Here is a 16026-nt window from a genome sequence, read left to right on the forward strand (position 1 = left end):
AAAAAATCACTTAATTGAAAGATCAGATGTCCCCAAAAGGCAGCAGGACTTACTTTCCTTCCTTCCTTCCTTCCTTCCTTCCTTTTGCTTGAAGACATTTTGCTTCTCATCCAAGAAACTTCTTCAGTTTTGATTGAATGGTGGAGAATGGAAGGATATATATTGGAATATAAATATAAACCCTTCCATTCTCTGCAGAAGAGAATTCAGGCAGAACTGAAGGAGCTTCTTGGATGAGAAGCGAAAGGTCTTCAAGCAAAAAAAAAAAAGTAAGACCATCTGCCTTTTGAAAAAACAACTTTGGGACTACCACGACTTGGATGACTGAGAATCTCCACTGAAATATCAGATTTCTTTTCCTCAAATAATTACCTAAGTATTGGGCTGCAGTGGGGTATCTTACATTCAGGTAACTCCCTACTCATTTTTATATTTATATTATTCCCAGCCAAACAACACAAAGTGGCTCTTGGAAACATAATGTCAGCATTCCAGCCACCCTCCATTCCACCAATAACTCCGAGACAGACATCTTCTCAAAGGTTCCTTTTATTTGGATAGTAACTGGCACAACAATCGAATCTGAAAGTTTCGGGTTTCCTCACAATAAGTAAAAACTACAAAATCCATCCCCTGAACCCATTATCACATCGCATGGCCCAATCACCATCCATTCCAAGTTATGACTTCCTCTCACTTATTGTTGTGGTTATCCGGCAGCAGGGGCAGATGGCTGAGGAGAGCGATGACTCTGATGATGCCTTCAGAGATTGTGGGGGCTGGCAGCAGTGACGAGGAGGTTCCCGAGGAGCCTGTGCCAAGTGTGCGCGAGCACAGGATGATTGTAGAAGAGAACACCTGGAGCAGCACAGGCGACTCAGGAGTAAGGATACAACATAATGGCCCCTCCCTCCAAGGAATATAAGCCTGGTTTCAAAAAGTTTTTGCTTTTGCAGAAAGCAAAAACGTTCTAAGGACTCAGCGTTATGTGTGGAGACTCCAGCTTATCTGAAGAATTCTGTCAAGGCTTTTCTGGTTGGACTAATTGGTTGCAAGCCATCTTTTATCTACAAAGAAGTTATTTGTAGATTAAAGCTGAGAAGGTTTGAGTTGCTGCGTTTGTTTGAGATTTTCTTGCTGGTAACAGGGTTGGATCAGAACACTTTTGTGAAACACCCCCTGACCTTGAATCAGAAAAAAAGAATGTTATTATGTCTCACTAGATATACTCCAATAAATTCCCCACTCCTACTTTCCAAAGTTCAGATGTGGCAGCGTGGGAGCATCTGATCTCAATATGGCTTCCAAAGCTGACACATCCTTTACCAGCTCAATTATTTTCCTGGCTCAAATGCCTGGGGAAATAATCAGGGCTTCAAGGCTTTCCAAAAGATGAACATGTTGAGAAGAACAGCCAAACAAAACTAGGTGGTAAGATGTTTCACACAAAAGGTTCAGTTCCCAGATCCTGCCAGATGACAATCCTGATTGACAGGACTCGGAAGATGCCCTTCATAACCAAATTAATCAGGAGAATGAAACAACGGGAATAAGGCTGTTCCTTGAAAATGTGGGCCGGTGCTATCCAAAACTGTATAAATATTAACCAGAACTTTGAATCACACCTGAGAGCCAGTAACATGGACATAATACCACATATCCCAAAGGTGCTTCCCCTCACCTCGAGAGGCAACTGGACTTTTTGTTGTTGTTTTTCTTTGAAGACATTTCACTTCTCATCCAAGAAGCTTCTTTGACTCTAAGTGGATTTTGAGGGGGGGTGGGAATGGAAGGATTTATACTCCTTGCAGACAGCTGGTCATTTGCATCTGTTTAGAGAGTCACTGAGGCCACTTGGAGGTTTATCTGTGTCCTCAGATATAAATCTGTCTGCAAGGAATATAAATCCTTCCATTCCCCACCATCCAGTCAGGGCTGAAGAAGCTTCTTGAATGAGAAGTGAAACGTCTTCAAAGAAAAAGAAAAAGAAAGTCCAGTTGCCTCTTGAAAAATGCACCTTTGGGACAACCATGACCTGGATGCCTGAGAATCTCCATAGACAATACTACACATCCCTCCTTGCCCATACCACTGCATTTTGGACTAACTGAAATTCCAGATGTTCTTCAGAGGCAAGTATCATGTAGAGAGCACTGCAGGAATCCACTTGGGATGGGACTGAACCATGAACAGCTATGTGTCATGTCTTCTGATCTAGGAAGGGACACAATTGGTACATCAACCTCCAGTCACGGCTCCCCCCCCCCCCCATTCTTCTGTCACGGAGCTATGCATCAAAGAGAACCGCCCAACGGTGCCCCCATTCTGTCTGGAATACTGCAACCCCATCCAGTGTTTAAGGATGGAAAAATCATCAGATCCAGGATGCCCTAATACTCAAAGCCAGTCCATCTGGCTAGGGTTGAGAGTTGAAGCCTGTTCATTCTTATCTAGCTTACCACAGCCTCCAGGCACTGAGATAAAAATCAATTGCACTGCTAATATTTATTAGTTTAATGTTGTGTTTTGATAGTAAGCCGCCTAGAGTCTCCTCTAGGCGAGTTGGGTGGCATATTAAATAAATAAACAAGCAAGCAAACAAACAAACACACAAGCAAATAAGCAGGTAATAAATAAATACTTAACTAAATAAATAAATTCAATTTTTAAACAGACAGTAGAGACCCACCAGATGGGTACCTTATTAAATAAATAAATACTTAACTAAATAAATAAATAAATTCAATTTTTAGCGCGGACAGCAGAGACCCACCAGGTGGGTAGCATATTAAATAAATCAATAAATAAATTCAAAGCATAAATAAATAAACAAATAAACAAATGGATGAATAAAAGAAATGAATAAATTCAAATTTTTAGACATAGACCACAGAGATCCACTTCCCTGGTAGGATACACACCTTCCTAGTATGTCTGGATTGTCTCAGACCGTTCCAGAATATTTGAAATCACTCCAAGAGCAGAAATGAGGATACCTGTAATTCCCCACCTCCAATTCCCCGTGAAAAACAGCTTCGCCAATGAAAAATTTATGGAAAATTGAAAGAACTGAATTAAAATGCATATAAAGAAAAGGAAAGGAAAGGAAAGGAAAGAAAGGAAAAAAAATGAAAGGAAATTAAATATGAAACCCATGAATCATATATAGGATTTTATTTCCTTAATGGTGATTTACACAAGTAATTTCTTAAGCATCTATATCATATTAAATATTGCATCCCATGCAAATTCAGCTTCCTTTTTTATTTGTATTTTACATTATTAGAAAGGAATAAGAAGTTGATTTTTGGCTTTATTCTGACATTTCAGGGTTTTTTTAGTTTTAAGCTTGTGGGGGAAATGATCCGAAGATGTACAATAGAAAAAATAGTAATGTTACAGCTTACTAGCAATCCTGTTTCCCAGCTTTACACATGTGGATTTCATCGATTTTAAACCTGGCTAAAATCTATATTGTCAGGTGTGTGGGTCGGTTGCAAATAAAAAATCTATAAAAAATGTCTAAAATCTCTAGAACTATGAACTTAACAAAAAGTAGGTCTCTAATGCCCTCTACTGTCCTGCTGTTAAAAAGCAAATTCACTCTTTGTTCTGAAGAACACAGAACTTCTAATTATGCTTGATATCTGCATCACCTTAATTCCTAAAGCCTTCTGTCAAGTAATAATCAAAAACACCGTCATGTTATGCTATACAAATCTGAAATACTTGTTCATTGAAATTTATAGAATGAAGAACTCCAGATTCCTTGATAATTGTGTCTTCAAATAACTATGGTATGGTCATCTGTAGTGAATCATTGTCATCCAAGGAGAATGGGTCAAAACAGAAATCTGAGGCGATTCAATAAAGGTCCACTTCCTGTTGGCTGTTCCTCCTCTCCCTCAAACTCTGACTCTATCAAGGGCATGTCACATAAGCTGAGAACACACTTTGTTCTAAATTAAGCTTGAGAGTCGAATCCTAGAAGATAGGCTGAATTTCAGCTCAGCTTCTTAATGAAGAGTCTGCTACATATGACCACATGCCTCCAGTTCTGGATTACACCCCTCTTTTAACATCTGATTATATGTAGAACTCTCCTTTAGTACAAACATCCATCTGTGGTTCAAACAGAACCCATGAGTATAAGAGGGCTCCAAAATATACTGTATTATGTTATTAGGAACTCAAGCGTCTAAACACTTGTAATACAGATTTCTCGATGGGTGCAGACTTGGAAGGGAAGGAACCACTTTCAGTTTAAAATGTTGCTGGAGAATCTCAGTCATCCAGGTCCTAGTTGTCTAAAAGGTGTTTTTTCAAAAGGCAACTGTGCTGGGTTTTTTTTTTCCTCGAGGAAGACATTTTGCTTCTCTTCTAGGAAGCTTCATCAGTTTTGATCAAGCTTCTCGGATGAGACATGAAGCGGCTTTTTCAAGGGAAAAAGAGTCCAGTTGCTTTTTGAAAAAGCACCTTTGAGATACCTTCAGTTTAATCCTACTAAGAACCAGTGGCTATGGTTGTTAGGGCTACCTAGATTTTGGGAGATTCCAATTTGGATTTTGGATGGGTTGTACTTTCCCTCTCAATGAGATGCACAAACTAGGAGTCTCCTTGGATTGACAGCTTCTGGTGGTAGCTATGGCCAAGAATGCTTTTGCCCAGCTTCATCCAATGTTCTGGGGGGCTTTCCTGGATTGGGAGCCCTCTCAGATAGTTGCTGATGCTTTCGTTGCATCACAGCTCAACTACCTCTATAGGCAACCATGTGTTCTATATAAGGCTGACCCTGAACACCTCTCAGAAGTTTCAACTGGTCCAGAATGCAACAGTGTGGGCAATAATGGGTGTGTTTTTCATGTGACACCTTTGTTCCACAAGGCGTATGCTTCCAGGTATGATTCAAGATGCTGCTTATGATCTATAAAAGGCCTGTATAGGCCGTGCATACCATGTCATGGTTATCTGAGGAACCATAATGACTGCCTGGTCAATATGAACAGACAGGGTGGGTATGCTTGAGGTCCCTTCAGTTAAACAGAGTCATATTTCGAGACTCAGGAGATGCAACTTCTGTTTTAGTGCCCACCTTCTGAAATGAAGATTCCCCACTGCAATCTGTGTGGCTTTCACCCTGATAATGTTCCGGAGGGCCTGTCAACCCTGAAGCTGGCCTAACTGTGGCCATTTTCTTTTTGTTGCTTTCCTCTAAGGAGGTTTCTCTTCACATTGCTTCAGGGCTGACACAGACACACTGGAGTTAAGGGGACAGGGAGGGGGGTGTAGAGGTAGCTGGGGTATTGTAGCCTAAATAAAATTATTTCCTCTGGGAATCAAGGACATTTGTGCAGGTGTTCGAAAGGTGGAGACTGAGGTCACCTAGCAACTGGACAACATGCTGATTGGACCATATGACTGGAGACTCTGGAGGGCAAGTGACAATGTTTTACTTTTAATTGAGTGTAAAACCGGAGGGAACTTAGAGCCGGTTTTCCACCAAGTCTGTACCAATTTGATATGTCCCCATATAATGTTATTTGAGGAATATGCCTGCCTCGGAGTTCTCATTGAAAGGGATGCATTACTTGGAACCCTGACAGGGCCTTGAAGACTCAGCTAATCTTAGAAGTCGAGGATTAGGGTAGTTAGAAAAAAACCTTCCTGAGTTTTGATGTTGGTTGGAATAACCATCTTGTTTGTTATCTGCTTCTTATTTGTTTTGCTGATTTTTTAATTTGTGTTTTTGTTAATCTTTTTTGTTACACTGCGGGCCACTCAGTGCAATTTGGAATCAGACAGTCCAAACTGAACAAATTAATTGAATTAATGCAACGTGGAAAAAAAATCTGCTGAAAGTAACCCACTGCTTATACAGAAATCTAACAATACCAAAATGGAAAACCTGAAAGGAAAAGATGTTCTCAGTGAGATTGAGACTGCTTAAAGATTTCTGTTGGAACACAAAAGATTCCCTTTACTGCATCCAAAGAAAGGGAGAATCAGCTGCAATGGAATAATTACATTTTAATTCAATATTGTGATAAGCAGCTTAGGTCAAACCAACTGCTGAACCGAGTCAATTATTTAAGATGCTAGTAATTTAATGATGCTCTTAAGTTTGAGTAATGCTTAACACCCACTGCTTGAAACACAGTCTGAGCCCCTGCAGGCAAAGCAATTAAATATTTGAAAAGGATCAGAATGGTGTTATGTCTCCAGAATCAGAGAAAGCGCTGAACACGATGAACTCCAGACTAAATTTCAACAAATCTTGGGTCTGTCAAGCTCAGGACAACCCTTTTTGAGGGTTTTAGATAGCTTGTCACAGCCTAAGCTAAAATGCTGTGGACATAACTTGCAACCTTTTTTTAATTCAAAGCTATAGCTTATGCATTTGCTTATGTTTCAGAAAGTCCCCAGATCCTTCTTTAGAATTCCACCTCTCTAGAGCGGAGTTAAAACACACACCTGCAAGCAAAGGCTGAAAGCAGAAGTGCTATCAGCTCAGCAGGGTTGAAGGACTGACTATGGAGATAATCTCTAGGAAGACTTTGAAATTCAAAAGATCAGTCAACAATTGTCCTTAGGGCTCTCTCTTCTGCTGTCTAACCTGAGGATGTTGCTCTTCCAATATCCAATAGCCCCAATTCTGAGGATAAGCCATCAAAGACTTGGGAGACCCTCAAAGACATAGCAGAAAAGGCCAGGCTCTTTAAGCCTAAGGAAGGACAAAACTAGGGGATTATATAAGATTTTTTTTTAACACTATAACCGTGTTTGCTTGTATCTTTACAATTTATATTGTTTCATTTGTTTCCTAGTATGATTTGATTGTGTATTAGTAACCTACAACTATCACTAAGTATTGTATCTTATGATTCTTGATGAATATATATTTTTTCCTTTATGTACACTGAGAGCCAGTGGTGGGATTCAAAATATTTTTACTACCAGTTCTGTGGGCGTGGCCAGGTGATCATGTGACTGGATGGGAGTGGCTAGGTGTTTGTTTTTCCTTTTGCAGCACCCCCACAACCCGATTTTTTGCCTACTGGGCCTCAGGGAAGCCTCCTGGCAAGCTAAATACAACAGCGAGGTGGGGGGGGGGAGAATCAGAGGTGTCTTGCGATTTAGATTAGCTAGAAAGCAAGAAAACCCAATGATTTCCTGCTTTCTAGCTAATCTAAATTGCGTGGCACAGCTGATCGTTGGAAATATAGCATTTTTTACTACCGGTTCGCCCAAACCAGGCCGAACCAGTAGAATATCACCACTGAAAGCATATGCATCAAAGACAAATTCCTTGTGTGTCCAATCACACTTGGCCAATAAAGAATTCTATTCTATTCCAGTGAGGGGATACTAGCTTGACTGGCTTTAAAAAAGACTGGACCAATTCATGGAAGTCATGAGAATCAATGGCTCTTAAGTCTTCATGGCAGTGTGACTGCCTCCGAAAGCCATCTTCTGAGAGTAGTTACTTGGCTTCCTGGTTCATTTTATTGGCCACTGTAAAAGAGAGTGTAGGACTAGATGGCCAATGGTCCAATCCAGCAGGGCACTGCTTATGCTTACAGTATGTTTTTATTTGTGGGGCTTAGCCTTCTTGAAGTCTCAGCTGGCAGCTACTTTCCTAAGAACGAACCCAACCTGTCATCTTTCACGGTGAGCTGTCCATGGTACTGACAGCGCCTTGTTCTGCCAGAGGCCAAGCCTTATTTATGATTCTTTCCACTCCCTTATAACCATCTGATTTATAGCTAGTTTCTTCAGATTCTTTAGGCAGGCCGGGACACCTAGAAGTTGGGACTCTTGAAATCCAGAGGTTTGAACCATGTGAAATACAAAAGAAATGCACACTGCTATATAGTTCTATTGTCTGGACAACTGAAAGACTAGAAGAATAAATAAGGGGTGTCTTTCTCTAAAAAATACAGGTACTCAAAAGTGTATTTATATCCCAAAGTCTATTTATATTTTCTTGTACTCATTAACTTATTTTTTAACAGGATTGAGTTCATACAACAAATTACTAATGTAAGTTCATAAAACAGCATGTAAATTTTGACCTATAGGGTGTGAAGGGACAACGGACAGCAAAATACAAGTAAAAGGAAGAGGGACATGTGGATTTATTTTAGATTTTTATCAAACTTCTTTATGACAATACAACTCATTAACTCAGAATTTTAAATTCTACCCTCTGTATTTCTACATTTCCCACATTGTTCTGATTTTAGCAAAATATTAGAAGCTAGATATAAAGCTCTGGAAAGTTAAAATTTTCCCAAATATGTTTAAACACAGATTGTTTAAGACGTTTTCTTCTGGACATTTACATTTTCTTCTGGACAATCAATAGTCTGTAATCTATAGCCAAAATTTTAAAGTGTTAAATGGATGTATTTCTTCCCAAGGCGACTACAGTGCAACCAGCCTGCCTTCATAGTACTATGGAGTGTTAATTCCTTTCTAAATTTCAGAAGACCTTCCTGAATGTGACAAGATTTTGTTCCCATAAACCACAAGACATCAGTCCTCTCTAGTGAAATGAGAAAAGGTTTTGCCTTTGAAATATCTGGAAATGAAACAATAAAGAAAAAGAGCAAGAAAAACAGAGGACTATACTTATTGCATCTTCTAAACCTAGTCTATTCTAGATGAACAGGAATATAACTTAGCTAAGGATGGTGTAATGTTTATTTCTGTTAAAATGTGTTTTGAAGACCAGTTTGCTGTAGTTCTACAGAGATTAGTCTGAGTTCTAATCCTTCCTTAGGCACATGTTGGGCCAAATAGTCTCACTAGTCCTAGGAAGAAAGCCATGGCAAGATACTTTAGAACATGCTGCCAAGAAAACTACATAGATTTTGTGACTTGAAGGTGTGCACGGATACATATGCATGTGCGTGCAAACACACAGAATGTATGTTTAAGTCTGCTTGATTGTGTTTGGTAATTAGGTTCTATAAAGGGATTTAAAATGACTTCAGATTATAAAAAAATGGAACCTGATCGTAAAAAATATCATTCCTGGAATTCTAGGTCAAAGGGCAAAGCTCTAAAAATGGAAAATTGCCTGTGCTGGACTAAAGGGGAAAAGAAGGATGAATTTTTCAGCTCCTCCTTTTGCAACCTTCATCAAGACTGTCCTCTCACTAGCACAGAGAAAGAGGCATTTCTGCACTGTATTGAGATGCAGCCAGCAATTACTTAAAAGAACAATTTAAGACCTTACTTTATCAGAGGAATCAGATGCCAACAGATTCGTAGCGAGGGTCTGAAGTTTCTGATGAGCCACATTTTTTAGCGCAGCGAGGCTACGTCTGGTCATAGCCTGCTTTAAGTTGACAGCTGGATGGCTGAGAGAATCAACTGCAGCGGGTACAGCTTCATCACAAGCATTCAGGATCTCAACTGCCGTTATTCCCATTACACATCGGTCAAGTGCGCCTGAAAAAAAACACACACAAAAAAGAAAAGGCTAAAAAAAAACCCCCAGCTTAGCTATTGCATACTTTATAATGCAAGCAAAACAACTCCCTTATGTCCAGAAACAATTTGCTTTACGGAACTCCATTCAAATAAAAGCATTCAAAGGAAGTGGGCTTATAGATGGAAGATTGGAATTTAATTTCTTGGTGAATTCTAAAACTTCATTCGTTCTACTTATAAGGCCACCCATCTTGCAAATGCAAAGGTGGTGGGCAGCCACCAAAATAAAGACAATTAAAAACAACAAATTAACAAGCGAGGAAAAAAAAATCTACAGTGGTTGTTGAGGGTAAACAAAATCAACAAAAAACTTCTCGGTGGGTCATTTAACTTCCTGATTTTCAGCCAATCTGATTTTGGAGATTTAGGTGTTCCAGAACAAGGAACTTGTAGACTTGTGGATTTTAACCACAAAGACTTGTGGACTTTAACACCCAGAATTCCTCAGCAGCACAGGCTGGCTGAGGAATTCTGGGAGTTGAAGTCCACAACTCGTAAAGTTGCCAAGGTTGGAGACCCCTGTTCCAGAAAATAGGCACCGTGACAGAAAAGGCACGTTTCTACAAGTCCTATGAGGAGAACTCATAGTCTCCTGGATTCTACCCTAGTATCTTAATCACTACATCAAGCGGGTTTCTATAGTTCTTCAGTGAATACAGGTAGTCCTTGGTGAATGATCATAATTGGGACCAGAATTTCGACCAGAAAGTGACAATTGTGGGTCATTAACCCAAGTGTGTGTGCGTGGCCAGTGAGGCGCAGCAGGAATGCAGAGGGGAGAATGTGCTGAAAGTACACAGATGACTGGCAAGGTGTGGCACAAGCACCCTGGGGCTGAGTGAGATTGCACAAGAGTGCATTGGTGACCTGAGGGTGGCTACTGCTGAGTAGCAGTAGGGATGTGAAGTTGGAAGCAGTCCCAGAGTCACAGTGTGGTATAAAGCCCCCGAGCCGCAGCGTGTCCTCACACAAGGCCAAGAACGGTGAGCTTAACTTAGAAACAGGAGAAAACTATGAAGATCAGGTGTGGGGGGGATGGGCAGAGGGAGGTCATAATGGGCTTGAACTTCATGTGACCACAATGCAACAGTCCTACGTTCAAAGACTGGTTGCAATTCCATTTTTTTCATCAAGTTCATAACTTTAAAGGGTCACTGAACGAATGGACGTTAAGCGAGGCCTATCTGCATTGTTTAAAAGAAAAACGTTATTAAAGTTCAGGGACAAATTCCTTTGCCTTGTTAAGACTTAGCAAGGCAAAGCAAGAAATATATGTCTGAAGTCAAAGAAAAAAATACACCTGACTTCCTTCTCTTATCTTGTATTAGAAAGGCATTGTTAGTTTTGTGTCAACCCTGAAGCTGGCCTGGCTGAAGCCATCCTGGAGCTTCAGTGCTGCCACACTGGAGCTGAGGGATAGGGAGGGAGGGATTAGAGATAGCTAGGTAGTGTAGTCAAAATAAAATATTTTCTCTTGGGAACCAAGGACGTTCTCACACCTGGCCAGAGGAAGGAGGAGTGATGTCACCAAACCACCAGACAGCGACGTGATTGGACCTTGTGACTGACTGTTTTGGGGTTGATGGAAAAACGTTTATTTTTAAATAGGCGAAAACTGCGGGAACCTTCAGAATCAGTTTTCATCAGATTCGTGCCAATATGATATATCCAATAAAGCTATTCTTTGAGGAATTCATCTGCCTCGGAGTTTTGCTTGATATGGGTCGGTTACCTGGAACCCTGAGAGTTGGCAAGGAAATTTCCGAAAAGAGATTTCTTTGAAAAAAATAACCTAGGGATGAAACTCCTTCATTAATATAAGATTGAACTAGTAGCACTGAATCGTTTTCTACATCAGGAGTCCCCAACCTCTGGGCCATGACCTGATACCAGGCTGCAGCCCATTCGGAACTGGGGCACAGAAGCGGTGAGTGAGTGTGCATGAGTGCGTTTCGAAAGTGGCGCATGCACGCACGCAAAACCCTTCCCTCTCCCTCGCCTCCACCGATCTGCCAAGGTCGAAAAGTTGGGAGACCGCTGTTCTACATCATTAAAAAAAATAAAATCCTTTTCCAAGTCCTTTGCACATAGGTAACTCACCAGTATCCATTTGCCATACATATACAGAACCATCTGTACAGCCCACAATGAGATAGTCATCCGAAGGTCTCCACTTTATGTTTTGAATAGGAAAAAGGTGCCGGGAAGCTAACATGATGCACTTCTTTTCACGTAAACTTAGAAGTCCTACTGAGTGGTCACTGGCCACAGAACACACGCAGTGCTGCACTCTTGACTGAAAATGAGAAAACGGTTATCTTCGATCATCCTTTTCTTAGTGGTAAATCTTTTACAACCTTGAAATAAGTTTTTCTTTTCCTTATGGAGTTAATTAGGGAAAATTGTGTGGCGAGCAAAAAAAAAAATTAAAAGCTTCAATTCTACCTACCACAGTATGAACGTTTTTAAAACGCAATTTTTATTGAAGAAGTTTTTCAACAGAAAAAAAAAGCAATAACTTTGAATGAAAGAAGGATAAAGAGAAGCAATAACAAAGTGAAAATGAAATATGGAAAATAGATGGGAGGGGAGGGGGAAGAAGATAGGAAAGAGAAGGGGAGGGAAGGAGAGGAGAGGTACTTTTAAAGAAACAGCTTCTAGTATTCTTGAGAATACTTATAGATACATATTTTATTTTATGTATTCCCTCTCTATGGTTACATCATGCTTTCCATCAACTACCCTCTCTAATCTTAAAGCCCATAAATCACAAATTACCACAGTATGAACACTTAATCCTTCAATATACTGTATTTTGAGGGTCCTTGGTGCTCTCTTAAAAGTCCCAAAATTTATTTATTTATTTGTCAATCACTTACAAGATAATAGATATAAGCATAAACATGAGTAAGAATGCAGGAAATAGGTATGAATAAATGGGGACAATAGGGCAGGGATGGTCGGCATGATCGTGAACTTATGCACGATGCTTACAGACCTCTTAGGAATGGGGCGAGATCAATAGTGGTTAGTTTGAGGTTAAAGGAGTGGGGGATAGAGGATGTAACAACAGAGTCAGGTAGTGCATTCCAGGCATTGACCCCTCTGTTGCTGAAGTCATACTTTCTGCAAACAGGTTTGAAGCAGTTAACATTGAGTTTGTATCTGTTGTGTGCTCTTGTATTATTGCGGTTGAAAGCTGAAGTAGTCATTGACTGGTAGGACATTGTAGCAGATAATGCCAGAGAATTTCTAGAAGCCTGGCCATCAATAAACACATAGACATTAACAACATCTATAGACCATGTAAAAGAGACAATCAAACAGTCCACAAAAGAAAAAGACTCCAGCACCTTTCCACCAGTAATCAGCACTCAGATCAACATAAATTAACTCCAAGCTTATCTTCAGACCAACAGTCAAGCAAGCAATACTCCAATGAAGAAATTTCCAAAGAGCTATTAATAATAAACAGCCCATCCAAAGAATCTCTAAGACCGCTCCCATCCTCACAGACAAGTAAGGCACCAGAATACAAACTCACAGCAAACAGCACTCCTTACTAGCACTGATGTTACCTAGTTAAAGCAATATCTTGCAAGAAAACAAGCAAGCTCAGAAACCACCAAGGACCCCTCATTTCATCCCTGAGCTACAAATATTCTCCTTTGCTGGTACTATATATATATTTTTAAACCATTTTCCAAATATACAGTTCTGTGTAAAATGTTCTAAACTGTATCATGATTTCAAATAGTTTTATTTATTATTTTCCACTAATAGATATTTGTGTACATTTATTCCCATTAGTCCCTTTGTTACTATTGCAACATTTCCTAAATTACAAATATGAAAGTGTAATTGCACTCCAGTTCACAATTTAAATATTGAATTACTCAGGAATTTAAGTTCGCAATGACCTCACAATTTGGACAAATTATTCTGTCACTTCTGAAGGTATGAGTGAGTATATGCATAACAAACTATTTGTATTTAAATGGTACTTTGGATCTTCTGCTTTATGGTTTTCTGTTTTATTTATTTAAAACATTTATAGAGCCGCCCATCTTTCAGCCCACTTTGTTGCATCCTGTCCAGAGGTGGTACTCAGCAGGTTCTGACCAGTTCTGGAGAACCAGTAGTGGAAATTTTGAGTAGTTTGGAAAACTGGCAAATACCACCTCTGACTGGCCTCCCCAGTCCCAGCTGATCAGCTGGGTCTTCTTTGGTTGCCCTGCACAGGAGAACGGAGCTGAAAAGCAGGTTAGTGGGGTGGGGAGGGAATAGGATTTTGCAGTATCCTTCCCCTGCCACGCCCACCAAGCCACGCCCACCAAGCCACGTCCGCAGAATTGGTAGTAAAAAAATTTGAATCCCACCACTGATACTGTCCTTTACACTACCATTCAAAATGATATTCAAATTTTTGAAAATAAAATAAAGTTTATAAACACAAGGTAGACCAATAATAACAAAAAAGATTTTCATCAAAACAATGTCAAGTCTTGAAATATTATTCTTTATATTAGTCTTAAGCAAGGGTTTTCAAACTTGGCAAGTTTTGAGACTTGTGGACTTCAACTCCCAGAATTCCTGAGCTAACATGACTGGAGGAGGAATTCTGGGAGTTGAAGTCCACAAGTCTTAAAGCTGTCAAGTTTGAAGACTCCTGGTGTTAAAAGAGAGGCACGAGCCAAGGAGATGTTCATTAACTTACACTGCAATTTTCTGGAGGAACCAAAAGCTGAGTGATTTCTCCACCATGCACACAGAAGATGTGCTTCATTTCTCCAGAAAAGATGTCCCAGATAATGACCGAAAAATCTACACCACCTGAGACCAGGTATCTTTGATCGTAACGAGAGGAGACCTGGTGAGGATACAGCAAACAGGTGACTTTGTTTCGATGACCCCGCAGAGTTCTGTGAGGTGGCCAACCTAAAACATTAAAGCAGAAGAAAACACAAAACGCCACATATTGTGGGACCGCAGGCATTCTTGGTCTTTTCAAGATAAGAAGAAAATAAAACAGGAACGCATACGTGTTTGTGTAATAAAGATAGTAGCAACACTGTACAGTAGGGGGAAAAATAGTGATAAAGTATTCTATTTCTAATTTAGTTCATTTGCAATCTGATTTTTTTTTATGGGGTTACTCGCATTTAATTTTCTACTTGTTAATAAAATTGGCATTTAGCATGTAGCATACCCAACCTCACATGCAGTGAAGCTACAAGAAGATGGGGGATCAATTCCCTAGGACAAGATGGTACATGCACCGTATTTCGTGGCCGCATATTTGATGGGCAATGCCTGAAATATGTTCAAAAAAGCTGCTAGATAAGCTTCGCCTTCTAGGGTCAAAGATACATCTTTTTCTAACTCTTACTTTAACAAACAAGAGTCAATTCTATTTGAAGTGATAGTTAACAACTTGAGGTTTCCAGTGATAAACAAACAAACAAAAGGGTGAAAGAAATACTGTCCTCCTTCAGGAAAATGGAAAATATCTTCACAGAAGTAAGTAGTATCCAAATCAGAAACCTTTGTAACAGAATGAAAAACTCTGAGAAGGACTGGTTGAAAATCATGCTGATTGAAGATGGCTGGGGTTTAAAAGACCTTAGTTATTTAATTTGTTTAGTTATTTCTCTTGCCAACAACTTGTCTGTGATTCTGGACTGCTTACATCCAGTTAAAAGCAAACAAAACACATCCTGCCTGGTATATCTGCACAAATAACACCCTAGAAAAATAGGCTCCCCTAACATCGTGGCACTGTGCTAAAGAGAAAAAAAACATTGTTTCCATAAGGAAGGTAAGATTAAGGCCACCTGAATCTTAGGACTCTGTTGCTCCACAGAGTAGACACACTGCCAAGAGAACACGTATCTCCTATTAAGCAAAAATAAGTGGAGTCTACATACAACTCAACCTTGTGCCCTGAAAGGCTTTGCAACATGACAATCGGCATCTTAAATTGCACACCAAAACACTAGTGGGAGCTAGTGTAGCTTGTCAAGCAGTCGTATTATGCAAATGTACTGAAGTGTATCCCTGTGTTCACGACTAGCTTTAGCTTTTGAGTTATTTTCAAGGGCAACCCCCGGAAAGCATTTTTGCACGACTTCTCTAAATGGGATTTAGAAGAAGTCATCGCAAATACCTTAAACAGGTATCATGTTTTCAGTGCAAAGCATACTCTTTGATGAATGGTCCATGTTGTCTGACATTCTCCTGTTAAGTGAAACATAGGGACTGGTTATTCAAAGTAACCTTCCATTCTAATAAATTTGTTCATGGTGATTCACGCACTACCTGAAAGCCATTCATTTATGTGTTTATTTTTACTTAATTATGCATGTGAAGCAACTGATTCAAGTGTCCTATTATTTATTCCAGGGATGATGAAAATGAAGTTGATGAAGATCATCATCATCATTAAAATCATCATCAAATTCATTGATAGGCCAAGTACCTTTTTGCTACCACAAAGATGATATTATCAATACACTAGCTCTACACCCG

The 16026-nt window shown here is 39.8% G+C and overlaps 1 protein-coding gene across 5 annotated transcripts in view; it reads right to left on the minus strand.

Moving 5' to 3' along the window:
* The window catches only part of WDR7 (WD repeat domain 7), a 247568-nt gene that overhangs the window by 189965 nt on the left and 41577 nt on the right, over positions 1 to 16026 (minus strand). For all 5 annotated transcript variants that reach the window (XM_087927448.1, XM_026715294.2, XM_026715277.2 and 2 more), the window contains exons 12-14: positions 14216 to 14436; positions 11599 to 11794; positions 9242 to 9456 (exon numbers count right to left, since the gene is read on the minus strand). In XM_087927448.1, the coding sequence (XP_087783574.1) occupies positions 9242 to 9456; positions 11599 to 11794; positions 14216 to 14436 (632 nt within the window). The remainder of the gene's footprint in view (positions 1 to 9241; positions 9457 to 11598; positions 11795 to 14215; positions 14437 to 16026) is intronic.

The sequence above is a fragment of the Pseudonaja textilis genome, chromosome 2 (assembly GCF_049901715.1).
Source record: "Pseudonaja textilis isolate UNSWEBS1 chromosome 2, rPseTex1.2, whole genome shotgun sequence".
NCBI lineage: Eukaryota > Metazoa > Chordata > Lepidosauria > Squamata > Elapidae > Pseudonaja > Pseudonaja textilis.